We start from the raw sequence: 14,133 nt of genomic DNA on the forward strand, positions 1-14,133 counted from the left end.
TCTAGTGGGATATATGGTATTGAAAAAGTATGGCAGGCTGGCTGGAAATAATTCTCAATCTCATTCAGTGGCTTTTTTTGGCCAAAAAAGCCACTGAATGAGATTGAGAATTATTTCAAGCCAGCCTGCCATACTTTTTCAATACCATATATCGCCAAAGGTATATGGATAGGCAAAATTTTAGCACCCAGGTGCTTTAAGTACATATAAATTTGCACTACCAGCATGATTTATATAAAGTTGCATTTTTTTGATAAACGTGTGTTTGAAAAAGTCTGACCTAGTTTCATAAACTAGATTTTGACCGCATCTCTGAAGTGAACAGCAAAGCGGTGAGCGTCAACAGAAGTAGCCAGACCGTTGAGAGCGCCTCATATCAGAACGGAGATTACCATACCAGTGGGCGCTGGCCAAAAACTCTGGCTTGCGAGATTGACCATAAAACGTCCAAATATTCAAGTATGGAAGTGCGTATTACAGAAACCAAATCACAAATCGCCGATGTGATACAGACATTAATCTTCAACAGTATGTATCATGTTATCAATCCAATGTTGAAAGAATTATATTAGTAAAGAATTTCGTAGCAACATATCAAGTCGTCGCTGTGTTATCTACTTGCTCTATCTAAAACGCAAGATCTCCCGTTTGAGGGCGCTCTTAAAGACGTCAGTTCAGCGAAACTTCCGGAACGTGATATCTCTTTCAATGACTGAGTAAAATATCGTTCACCAGAGCAATGTAATGACGGCAAAAATTTAAGCAACCAAAACCGAACTTTGTGAATTTAAAACCAACATCCTGAATAAAATGACATATTAAATTTATACAAAGAAGCTTGTCCACTGGAAATAATGCAAAAAAAATCATTTGAACGACGTTACTAGTGTGCCGCATAACTTTTGTCAGGAAGGGACTCCGACCATATAAGTATATTTGAGTGAATAAATAATCGTGCTAGTCATCGAGTCGCGTGACCCCTGAGGCTGACCTGAGATATGACTTCATGTCCAAAAGTAGGACGAAAACATGCCACGTATTCAAGAGAGTGCGTTTTGTTGAATCACGTGACGTTCTCCTCGGTTGCAGCGGCCGTAGCACGATCTATGCCCTGTCATGCCTATTCTCGTAGCGTGATCTCTCTCGCGGCCCATCTTTTGCGATGCAGAATTTTTTGTCACTCTCACCTTCAGCTACTGCAAGGAGTGGGCCGCCCTATTTCCTATCAACCCAGGCCATTACCCCCTCCCCTAGAAAACTTGAAAAAACTACCTGAACTCCTCGTTCGCGTCATTGCCGGAGTAGACTTTTGATTTGTTGGTCATAATCCTGTTATTTATGCCATTTACAGTTGTGTTCAAATCAGCAAAATTTGGCCTAGCATCACAACCAATGTTTAAAACCCGGAAATAATTCAAGTTTTCAGATAACGATGGTCCCTATAGAATGTACTTTGTCATGAAAGATTCGCATGGCTAGTTCAACTTGACTGCGACGCAATCTATTTCATCGATCACAGAGTCATCATCTCCATGAAGGCATATATCTAGCTCATATTGGTCACAGCCATTGCTTCGTAATAATTTAAAACCTTTCTCCCAGTTGTCCATCTTTCCGTTCTTCCATGAGTATAACCACATGTCATTGCAGCTGTTTAATTGTCCCCCTTCCCTCATTTTGTAGCTTTCAACCATACACTGTATTCTGACTTGCACAGAATGAATTGCCACGTAGGGTCCTGAAGGCGACCAATGAATGATACACTGGATGCAGGCCTCGTTCACTACTGAGAGTGGGGAAGAATGATGAAGAGAACTAAAAGGTGGCTAGCTCGTGCACAAGGACATATATTGTCGTCCCGTCAAAAAAAAGGTTTAGATCCCTAACTAAAGGTGACCAATTTGGACGCTGTCACTAGGTAGAGACCTATCATTAAGATATGCGCCTCGAAAGTGAAAGACGTAAAACTGTTGCTCAAACTTTTATCCTGTTACCATGCAAACCAAGAACAAAAATCTGGGGTCAACGTGCAAATTTTGGTACTAGAGAAACCACTTGAAATTAGCTGACATTTACCGATATTTGAAATTCAAAATGGCTGCTTTCCCTGTTTTACCTCAAAATCGGTAAGAGAGAAAATTTCAGATTTTTAAAAAAAGTGAGACAGTAAAAATGTTTCTTACTCCAAGAGCTTTAAAGTGAATGATTACAAGTGGCAAATCAGAAACACTGAAAAGAAAATCCTGCTCCCGACGCGCATATTACCTTTCAAGTAAGCAATAGCGACGTCTTACATAAACCGAAGCGTGATTACCATTTCCACCGTGCTTACACAACTTATGCTGTAAAAGGTCTTTTCAGACTTGATTTGCCCAGGGCAAGATGTCTACAGATAATACTTTATTCAGACTACAGATAAATGACGTAAGACAGATAATATGAAGAGCATTGCTTTTAGTTTACAAGAGTATTATCGCACCGGGGAAAAACTCCGCTTTTTAACATTTTTAAGATTATTAAGGTAGAATGCGCCTCGGGGACAGACCTAGAGCTCTCAAACTATTACAATTCTTTTCTAATCTACCACTTGTTGGGGTTCATTTTAAAGCTCTTGGTGTAAGAAAACTTTTCATCTACTTATTTTTTTCGAAATTCCAAAATTTTATTTTTCTCCATAGAGTTAACACAGGGATGGTGGCCATTTTGAATTTCAAATATCGGTAAATCTTGGGTTATTTTTTCTCTAGTACCAAAATTTGCACGGTGACCCCAAATTTTATCTTTGATGTTGAAATAGAATGATTGAAATATTTCTTACGGAAAGTTTGAGCAAAAGTTTAAGTCTTTCACTTTGGAGGCGCATACTCGCACTCTGTGCTATGTGACAAAACACCCCCCTAAATGCAATTTCAGTTCGATGGTCCATCTCCGTCTACAATAGTCGAATGTCTGACCTGTGCATTAGGCTTTACTGATATCGAATGATATGGCCTAGAGGCCCACAGTCGCGAGTGGAGTGATACGTACCGGCCGCAACGTACTATGCATATAATAATTGGAAGTTGGGAAACGGAATGGCCGTTTTACGCACCCCTCGCCGAGTTTGGAGGCCGATTTCCCTCACAATAAGCATCAACTATATACTAAACCAGCATCGATGGCCTCCAATACATCTTAGAATTCATACCTACAAGCCTCTTTGCGTCAAAAACGACCTTCTGTCCGTTTTTGGGTGCGATTTCCGTGTTTTTGACGTGATGGAACACTTTCATTCTACAGCTGTGGGCGGGGTCAGACCAGCCGCGCTGTGATTGGCTAATTTTTTTCCGATCGACCCATGATGACCTCTCTTGTTTAGATCGCTCACGGCCCGGTGGTTTCAATCGGGTTCGAACTCACAACGTATGGTATCTTGTCACCTAGCGGAGACATTAAAATTAGGCTATAGAAAGGGATTGCTGATAGGCATATTCGAGAAGACTGTTAACCGTTACTCAAAGCTACAACCACTGCGGGGCGAAACTATGCCCGAGTGTCTCATATTCTGCGAAGCATATTTTTACCTCGGAGCACTTTTTGGCCGGTTGCTAGTGACGACAGCGAACACATTGTATCAATTTATTTTCGATAGAATATCGATCGAAATCGTTAATCTGCTGGCGTATCGGCTCATGCGTTCAGGTCACGTCATGAATATGTCCACAATAACCCGTATATATTGACTTACATACCATAGTACCAACGTATCCGTTGGTTTCTTGAACTTAAATTGAATCGTCGACACTCTTTACAGTTTTTTTGATGTGTTTATGTTTCAGCACATTTTGGCGCACATTGGCCAAGTTTTGCGCCATTTTTGGGTGGGAAGGTCATGCGAGTGAGCAACACAACATAGTATCAATTTCCAATAAACAATATCGATCGATAACGTACACCGCTCGATGACAGTGGACACTTTGCGCCCGTTCGCCTCCGTTCTGTTTTATTTTTTCAAATTTACTGGAATTTTTATCGTTGATATTCGCCCAAATTTGGTCTATATTACAACAAAATGACAGATATTTGGGCTGTACAACTTATGAGACGCATACTGGTTAAAATGCGTCAATTTAAGACCCTTGTTCTGCATATGTACACGCCGTAAGATCGCCAAATATGGACGGCAACAGTCCGTATATTTCAGTGATCGGAATAAAAAAATGCAAATAAAACATTTTCATGGAGAAATTCATCATTATTCATTCAATTTCATCATTATTCGTTCAAATTGAGGAATTTGCACCGGCGAGAAGTGTGCAGTCTGTTCGGTGTATTATACGTCATTGTTTTCTATGGGAAATCAAGCCTATTTGCCGCGTTGTAAAATGAAAAATATATCTGAAAAAAAAAACCAAAAAAACATTAATCTAATTTTTTCATTTCGCTTTAATTCTTAAAGTGTTTGAGATAACACAGTGATGAAACTTTCGTTTTATTTTTTTGAGTTTCCCTCTTATTTTTATGAAATGACAAGTTAACGATCGTTTGGCTGTTGACTGTGTTTTTCACCTATTGTGTATATGAATAATTAATTATCGCATAGCTATTTTCAGATGCCAAAATGTCATAATTGAAAGGTCAACATATAAGGAAATTGAATCTGCAACGCTTTCATCAATATTAAACTGTGCAGGAGAAAATTTGGCGAAATTTTAAACATAGAGTTGAAGGCGGATTTGACTCTCTGTGCCCGTTATGATGTGTGGTGAAGACACTGAATCATGTACGGTGCTCACTGCGAATGTACTGTGATGTCGAGTTCTGAGACGTGAAGGTACATTTCACCAACTGTTTTTTACTTGAGACTTCCAACTGTGTGGTTAAGTTGCCGCTCATCTGTGTTGATGTATCAACTTCGTTCGGTGTCTCTCGGCTGTCTGTTCTGTACAAGCATTCTAGTGAGTCTGCAGTGTTTTGTTGGTGTTTTTTTCCTACACAGGATGTGTGTGTTTCGCAGTGGGACAAGCGTTGTGACAGGGAGGACGGCGCGCTTGGAATTAAAATCCTGAAATCGGTTCTATATACAAGACAGTGAAACAAAAATTACACATTACTATACATTAAACGCAAACCACCAATCTATGGACGCGTCGCGGCGGACGATGTGTACGTGTGGAATTGCTTTCCCTTTACTATATTTATACAGGGTCATAGCACTATCGATTCGCCAGTGTCTCGCCATTTATTCCAAACAAAATAACTACAATGATCCTGTTATTCACCATATCGTAATATAAAACAACTTTGGTAGAGCAGGTGTGAAGTAGCCTTCATTTCCTATATGAGTTTGAACCCGATTGAAACCACCGGGCCGTATTTATGCCTCAAACGAGCGATCAAAACAAGAGAGGTCATCATGGGGTCGATAGGAAAAAAATTAGCCAATCACAGCGCGGCTGGTCTGACCCCGCCCACAGCTGTAGAATGAAAGTGTTCCATCACGTCAAAAAACACGGAAATCGCACCCAAAAACGGACAGAAGGTCGTTTTTGACGCAAAGAGGCTTGTAGGTATGAATTCTAAGATGTATTGGAGGCCATCGATGCTGGTTTAGTATATAGTTGATGCTTATTGTGAGGGAAATCGGCCTCCAAACTCGGCGAGGGGTGCGTAAAACGGCCATTCCGTTTCCCAACTTCCAATTATTATATGCATAGTACGCGGCGGCCGGTACGTATCACTCCACTCGCGACTGTGTAGAGGCCTGACTAAGCGAGGCCGACCAGCGAAACGCCACCTTACAACCGAGCTTGGCACAACTCCCGGGGATAACACTCAGTCCCGGGTTGGGTACAGGTGTACCTTGTTCAGTACAAATAATTACGAGTAGAAACTCCACTAATGAGGTCAAAAAGTCTGTATCTTTGATCCAAATACTGATGTTAAAGATCGAATAGCGACAAGTACCCGGGAACCACGAACCCGTGATAATATACGGTAGCATGCCGCATGTACGGCACCAACGGGTCTTGCCGAATAATTAATAAGGTTTTTTGTAGGGTCAAAAGTTATCCCAGAGTAAAAAATTACATGGGTTTTGAGTCTTAAATAATCCCTCCCTTGGTCGACAAAAACAAAATAAAAAAGGCAAAATTAAATCATGAAAATTTGTTCACAACTGTGGAATAAATTTGTAAATCATAACTCAAAAATTTAATGTACTCGTTATTTTTCTGGTTGAGTGACTATAGCTGATTGTAATCACTCCGAACTGTTTATTTCGCTAGTCAAGGGTGTTTCTTCGGGCAGGTACTCTCCCCCAAAACAAGACGGGAAAACTTCAGTTGCGCCGACCTGATAACCAAGCCGTGCGGACCAGACAAAGCGTCAACCCAGGCGCTCCCCAATCGGTGATTTTCATTTTATATAGCAAGAAAGATATCCGTTGAGAACGCGTTGTTTAAATGCCAATTCTCGTGGTGTCAATTTCACTGTATTTTTATGTATTTATAAATGTTTTCATGTGGTCTTAAAAATGCTAACGCTCGTTACGGGTTTCATTATGGTGTAAGTGCGGTTACGGTAAATATGCCGTGTAAACTGGATGTAAACCGATAACGACGACAACTACCGTTGGTGGCGTTCGCAGGCCGAACATGGGAACGTTGTACTAATTATCGTGTTTATATTTAACGCGACTTAACTTATCACAGAAGTCGACCAAGATTACCCATTTGGACTGCAGATTATCCCATATGATGGTAGAGTAGTTGACGGTGTCTGGTTCAACATTGAACAAGCTTCAAGACTGTCCAAAGTGTTAATGGTAACGACACGATGAACAGCTGGGGAGTAGGAACAGAATATTGCTGCAAGCCAACCACCCTACCATAGGAATGCACTATCAAAGTATTGGTGACGTACGTTGTTATGATATATCCTGTTAGGTTCAACGGTCGATTTATTTATGTTATATGAAAAGACAAGGAGTTAACCTACGTGATTTCATTCGCACCATTCTGTTCGGAGTATTGTTCATTGTCACAGCTCCGCTATCCCCCCAAAAGCGCACCAGATCGCACTGTCGTATTCTCTCACTTTGATACAGGACGATAAGCATCGCTTGCTGTTTCGTGACCCCATCTATCGGGGCCACGTAGTCTTTGACCTTTCTCATGTAGCGCTCAAACACTGTAGATTTTATCGCCTGTCGCTATTTATGTCATGCCTGCGATCTTTTTAAGTGAGTCACATATCACCACGCCACCAAGTTTACCGCAGCGCTAATAATCCCTTTTATCTCAACTTGATGTAAAATTTATTCTGGGGGTTGGCCAGGAGGGCCTCCCCAAGACACGGAGAAAAAAGTTAAATATCATTATAGCATTGTATGAATATGAATAGGAATGCTTTTATCATCATGGAATATAAATTATTTTGCCACTTGACCTTGCTTGTTAATTGATAATGTAAAGTAAACATGAACCACTCATTGCCTTCGGCTAAATTTATTCTTGCTCAACATTCCGTCGTTTATAATCAGAGAATTAGAATGCCGCCGGTCAAATTTTCGTCGGGTGTGGTACAATAAGATTTTAAACTTAGTGTTGTTTTCAGAAATCGACAAAAATCTTTTGGAGAAATATGTTTATATGCTGATTAAATTCTTTCGTAATGTGGACAGTGACCAAATTGCTACTTTGTCAAGATACTGGTGATGATATGAGATTGATACGCTGTGGTACACTAAGGGGCCGTCGATAAACAACGATAACGCACCCGAAAGGCAATTACTTAGTTTAGGCGAGGGTAAGACCCCGATTCGTTATCGCACACCAAAAATCACAATAAGCTTTCTGCTGTAACAAATGAAAGATATCTTCAAAAATATCTTCAAACCGTGAAACCATGAGACATACGATATTTTAATAGCAACACATGAAATCGTTAAAAGTCATGGCATCGAGTAATGGACGAGTTTTTCAGTGACCACTTTTTGATACATTTGTACCGGGAGATATCATGATAGATCGATACTTTCTGAACTATCTTCGGTAGTCAAACCACTCTTTTCGGTAATATGTAGAAAGAATATACACGTAAGTTTGTTTATCTATATTCATATATAGATTTTGCACAATGTTGGCGTCAAAGACAATTGGTGTACAAGATATCCATGCATATAGAAAGAACATAGTTTTCCTGAAACCGATTTCGCATGAAGGAATTTAATGTTGAGGGGAGGGAGAATTGACACCATTCTAGTGCGTACATTTATAGTGCGTGTACACGCTTTTATTATCGACGACCCCTAATAAGCTGAGATACAAGCAGACTTTATCAAGATACAGACAGGCAAATTTCAGTTTATCAAACCTGTTCGCCCGACAGGCGCATACGGTATGCAGATCGGTCTCCATTGTGAACTTATCGAACAGGAATTATATGGCAAAGATCGCCGTTCCTTAATTTAATATATAGTAAGTTGTTTCTCCCCGATGAAGTTGGCCATTCCGCACATACCATGCTGTATCTGAGTCAAAGAAGGTAGTGTCTATTCGTTGCATCGAGGCATGGTGATGACATGTAGCCCTGACGTCATACCAGTCTGCGATTCTAGCTTTTGCAACTTTTTCTTTAGAGTTCATTTTAGATTTAATTAAAACCGAATGATTGGGTTATACGCAATGTAGCAAAGTGATCCCTACATTGTGGGGATACAACAAGACCAAATTGTTCAGCCTACTGCGCAGACTCCAAAAAATGTGTGTGTTACATTTTAACTATGGTTCAGAACACCGCTTTGAAATAAACGTTACCACCGCAAATATATGAAAAATCTAATCCGTACTTGACTCAGGCGTGATTTCCATATTCATTGATTTCATTAGAATCACGTAGTCCTAAGTGTAAACACAAACAGATTATGGTAAAATTCAGTTGGTACTTCGAACAAACTGCTTTACTTCCTATCATACGCCTTTCGGTAAAGTCGACGATCACCTTTCACACAATTTCCCTCTCAAAGGGCAGGCAAATCAATCTTGATTGAAGTAGTAGAAAGAGCCAAAACTGAATTTTTCGCAGATCAAATATGAAATAAAATATATACTTAAGAAGCTGTTGAAATGACTTTAAGTTTAATATGACCCTAAAAGGGAAACAGTCGTCGGAACTGCGCATGTGCGAGTTTCTTGTTCACAAACAATGTATTTCGTGCAAGATATCTACATACACCTCATCATCATAGCTGAAACATTTAAATTATACGATGTAGATTATGACAGACATGCTTTAACTTTCATCAATCACCATCGTACCTTGGATACAGTGTTTACATTGGCCGTATGGGTCCCGTACGACCTTTGAGCGCAGTTGCGACGTCGGTTGTATCCCTTTATAATCAGCCAATCTTGGTCAACTTTCTCCAATTTGATATTATAAATTTCTTTCTCATTCATTTTTATTCAGATTGCATCAATCACAAGACGAAATAGAGCAAGGGGAAGATGGATCGTTACGTCAGAACATTTGGCGAAGAATCTGACATTGACGCGATGGATTTCTTCATCGCGAACGAAGAGAGTGAATACCTGATTCTCGACGAGAAAAGCGACGAACGAGACAAAGAGAGAGATTTTAATCTCCAGCCTGATGCACGCTGTGGGGACATTCGGGAATCTAAGGAAACTTACCTGAAACAGGATAAAGTTGAGCGGAGAATATGGAGGAATTTGTTACTCCTCGGAGTTGCGTTTTTTGTCACATTTACTGCGCATGACACTTACCAATCTCTGCAGAACGTGACCGACTGCAATTTCGGTTTCTCTTCGCTGATTGTCACTCACTTATCTGTGATTATCTCTGCTTTGATTTTGCCGAATATTGTCTTACGTTTAGTTGGGATAAAATGGACCGTCATTGGTTGTATCTCATGTTATATAATCTACACACTGGCGAACGTTCATCCCCAGTGGTACACCGTCATCCCCGTGTCTGTTCTTGACGGTGTTGTGGGGGCGCCCTTGTGGACGAGCGAGGGCACCTACATCAGCACCAGTGCGTTTCTCTTCGCCGAAGCTACCGACGAGACGCCAGATGGCGTGCTCGGAAAGTTCTTCGGCACCTTTTCGGCCGTCTACAACTTAGCAGGAATTATCAGCGGCATTGTCTCATCGGTTGTATACGAAAAAACGCTGTCAAATTCTGATCAGGGCCAAGAGTTCGGACAGGCCGGAATTGCAAAAACTTGCGGCGCCAACTTCTGCTGGGCAAGGGAGACCATGTACAACACTACCGCAGTACAGTGCAGCTCAGTCCCTTTGAGTACTACAGCTATTCTGGTGGTAACCTTCGCCATTCTCAGTATTATGTCCGTGTTGCTAGTGGTTTTTCTTGTTGACAAGTTACCAGGAGACAAAACAGCGTCGGACACTCCTTGCCTCAGCACCACCTTCGCAACAGTACATCTTTGGAAGGATTACCGGCTCTGGATGCTGGTTCCGATTATATTCTCAGGGGGGCTGCGAACTGGTATCATTACTTTGGATTTTGCCAAGGTAAGTCGTCAGGGCAGCAACTGCCGCATGCCAATTTCCACGGTCAACTGAACCAGCAATTAAACTTCAGCCGAAAGCCGGCCACTGCACGATTGAAAATGACAACTGGCTGTAAAGTAAAAGTAAAAACCACTCATACTCAGTAAAATTGCTATTACGGCTCGCTTTCTTCCGTTTACATGTCACACTTGATCTTGAAGAAGTCTGCATTGGTTACAGTAGACTCAAAGATCCATGAGGGCGCTCTCTACGCTCCTTCGAGCGACGGATCTTTCAGTCTAAGAGTGCAGCCACCCATAAGGCAAGCACATACTGTTTTTCTTGTCAAAGGACATTTTCATGGGCAAGATAAACATGCACAAGTACGCGTAGGTCATATTTTCAATAATTTCCCATTAGGTAGAGCTGAAGTGCCAAAAACAAAACTAAAATGTGCTCAATTGTTTGTCAATATTTGATGAAATGTGCTGTTTGTGCTGTGTTTGATGCTGTCGCTAGACAAGACATGGACAAAAGTTACATGCGAATAGTTCATTTAATGCTAAAAGTCAGCGGTAACAAATCAAAAACTGTTTCTTCAACAGTCTTATGTATCTTGTGGCATCGGCGTGGAGTACATTGGTTATGTTTCCATGGCAAATTCCATCGCCTTGGTGATCGCTGCCTTTTTAACGGGACGACTGGCAGAACGCATCGGAAGAATTTCTCAGTTGGTCTTTGGGATGGCATGTGACTTCGCTCTCATAATCGTCATGTTGGTATGGCAACCGGGTGATCTAAAGTCAGTGTATTTCTTCGTTTCTGCTGCATGGGGAGTTACGGATGCGCTTATCTTCGTACACATTCGATGTGAGTTCAGTGTTGTGTTTGATAAAAGCCATGATGAAAATGTACGTACGTACGTACGTACGTATGTATGTATGTATGTATGTATGTATGTATGTATGTATGTATGTATGTATGTATGTATGTATGTGTCTATCTATCCGTCTGTCTTTGCATGCATCAGTGTGCGTATGTACCTATGTTGTAGGTAGGTAAAGTATAAAAATGTCGCCATCAATATCATTCCCTATATATTTGAGTCGTGTCAGAAATTTATCGTCATATTACTGCAAACGTGATCAACTGAGAACTATCTATCGAGCAATTCATACCATTACCTCTACGTCAGTGTCTTCTCTTTGATGGTCCATATGAACTTGCAAATGTGAATGAAGAACGAAGTACAGGAACGACATCAACAAACACAATAATATCATGTTCATCATTATCATTATCATTATCATCATCGTCATCATCATCATCATCATCATCATCACCACCACCACCACCACCACCATCATCATCATCATAATCATCATCATCATCATCATCACCACCACCACCACCACCACCATCATCATCATCAACATCACCATCACCACCACCACCACCACCACCACCACCACCACCACCACCACCACCATCATCATCATCAACAACAACCACCACCACCACCACCACAACAACAACAACAACAACAACAACAACAACAACAACAACAGCAACTGAACTGCAAATTAACTGTACAAAAAGAACTGGTGATATTATCAGTCTATATTGGGAGTGATGTGTTCCCTATGTGACATGAAATACCCAGTGAGACAATGTTATCTTAGTTGAGTTTGGATTTTGACTGATTTTTTGTCATTTTTATTCTCCATCAGCTTTCGTAGGCATTCTGTTTCCGGAGACTCTGCCGGCAGCTTTTGCTAACTTCTACCTGTGGACTTCTCTGGGGACAGTCGTGTCGTTTGCCATGAGTCTAATTCTATGTCCTGCCGCAAAACTGTGCATACTGATGGCCATCCAACTGGTGGCGCTGGCCCTCTACATCGCCATGGAATACTTTCACTACAAACAGAAGGGAAGTCGTTGCGCGAATGGAACCGATGTTATACCTGGACAATCGAATTCTGACAAATAGTCCAATCTGACGTAAGAAGACATTATGCTTTGTGTGTGACTTGTCGACTAATTAAATCATTCGCGTATATTTTTTACGTATATCCGTCTTAATGATTTATTTGTGTTCAAATTTTTTCACTTTCCTTTGGGGTTTGCGATCCTGCATGTTTGACGCGATGACGTGGATTTTGTCAGCTTCTGGAGGGCTTCACACATCAGCCAAGACAAGACAAAGTGTGGTCAAATACGGATTTATTTTCACGAGAGCTTTACCAAAATAATTAATATTTATGAAAGTTTTCTTTAAAATTGGAAATTGACGCTGGTTGGTGGATCGTCCTTTTCCACCATGCAGTAAACCATAGACCCTCGAGTTTTTCTCGAGGGTCTATGAGTATAAACACATCAAAATTTAAATACACTGTCAAGACTCAACCAATGAAAATGCAGTGATAACCAAGCGAAATTTTTATCTTAACCAGTCGTGTATGTGTGTTTTGCTCTTTCCGAATTTGTACGCCTTCAACTCAGATTGCTTCCAATAAACATTTTTCTACAGATGATACAAGTAATGACGTCAGTGGTTTCACGATTACCATTATTAACGCATCATTAAATTTTAGGAAAATTTTTGGAAGGCTGCACAACCTTTGTAAAACTCTGTTCTAGTACTCTAGTCGTAATTATACATGGCATTGGCCGAAATACACCGTCTTGCAAAAGGATTTCAACAAGCAAATCACAAATGAGGTCTCGGCGATTGAGCTAGCTGCTCTAAGAAGCCAGACATGTTTAGCAGTAGTGGCCACAGATCGTAAACACGCGGCGCGTTTTGCCTGAAGCATGACCGTTTTTCAAAGTTTTAAGGTTGTAGTTTTCACGAGATGTGTCAGGAGTTCGCTGGTCGCGATTTACTGGTAAATTTTACATAGTGATTTTACCGACGTTCCACACTAGGCATGCATCGCGTTTTTACCCCCCAAATATTATGATCTTCTGCAGTTATAAGAATGTGTACAATGACCTGTATCCTTCTGCTTTGTCTTCGATGTAAATCAACCAATTTTTGCACACACGAAACAGATTTTCCCAAACATCCGTATTTCGTACATAGAACTGAGGTCGGCGGAATGATATATTTCCTGAGAGAATCTAGGTCTCGGTGGCCCATCGATCATGCGTGAAGGCGGTCGCACAGACAACCACTCAGCTAGCTGTCTTTATTTCATGACCGACCTTAATCGTTGAATGCCATCTGCGACATGCATGGAAGATGGCACAGAGTTGTCAAAAACGTCAATTGATTTCCATTTTCAATGAATATTTCCCCTATAATGTGGTAGTTGCTTGTTTAAATAACGAACGTGACAATGAGAATAAAAGATTCGTTTTGTAAAATAGGGTTCGTTGGATGTTTTCATGGAGTTACAAAAGTCCTACATCGTGACCTTTGAGAACTCTGTTTAAGGCAACCGAGACCTTTATTAAAGCCCTTTGGAAGGAGAGAAGCGCCCTCAACTAATGTGATAATAGTTGCCGCGAAGCGTTTCGCAACCTCCTTGAAGTGTTTTCCTTTTTTAAAAATCGAGTGAGTAAGTCATTAAATCAATAATTGACCGGCTGAGAACAGCTCTGGTCTCAGATC

The 14,133-nt window shown here is 40.9% G+C and overlaps 1 protein-coding gene across 2 annotated transcripts in view; it reads left to right on the forward strand.

Moving 5' to 3' along the window:
* The first annotated feature begins 6,611 nt into the window (after positions 1-6,611).
* Positions 6,612-14,133, forward strand: part of LOC139137339 (protein unc-93 homolog A-like) — a 53,504-nt gene continuing 45,982 nt past the window's right edge. Inside the window, exons 1-4 of one of the 2 annotated variants that reach the window (XM_070705376.1) lie at positions 6,612-6,899; positions 9,451-10,538; positions 11,123-11,387; positions 12,248-12,451. In XM_070705376.1, the coding sequence (XP_070561477.1) occupies positions 9,489-10,538; positions 11,123-11,387; positions 12,248-12,451 (1,519 nt within the window). In that variant the 5' untranslated portion in view covers positions 6,612-6,899; positions 9,451-9,488. Of the gene's footprint in view, positions 6,900-9,450; positions 10,539-11,122; positions 11,388-12,247; positions 13,132-14,133 lie in introns of those variants that run through there. The other variant, XM_070705375.1, reaches the window with a different exon arrangement.

This window comes from Ptychodera flava, chromosome 7 (genome assembly GCF_041260155.1).
Source record: "Ptychodera flava strain L36383 chromosome 7, AS_Pfla_20210202, whole genome shotgun sequence".
NCBI lineage: Eukaryota > Metazoa > Hemichordata > Enteropneusta > Ptychoderidae > Ptychodera > Ptychodera flava.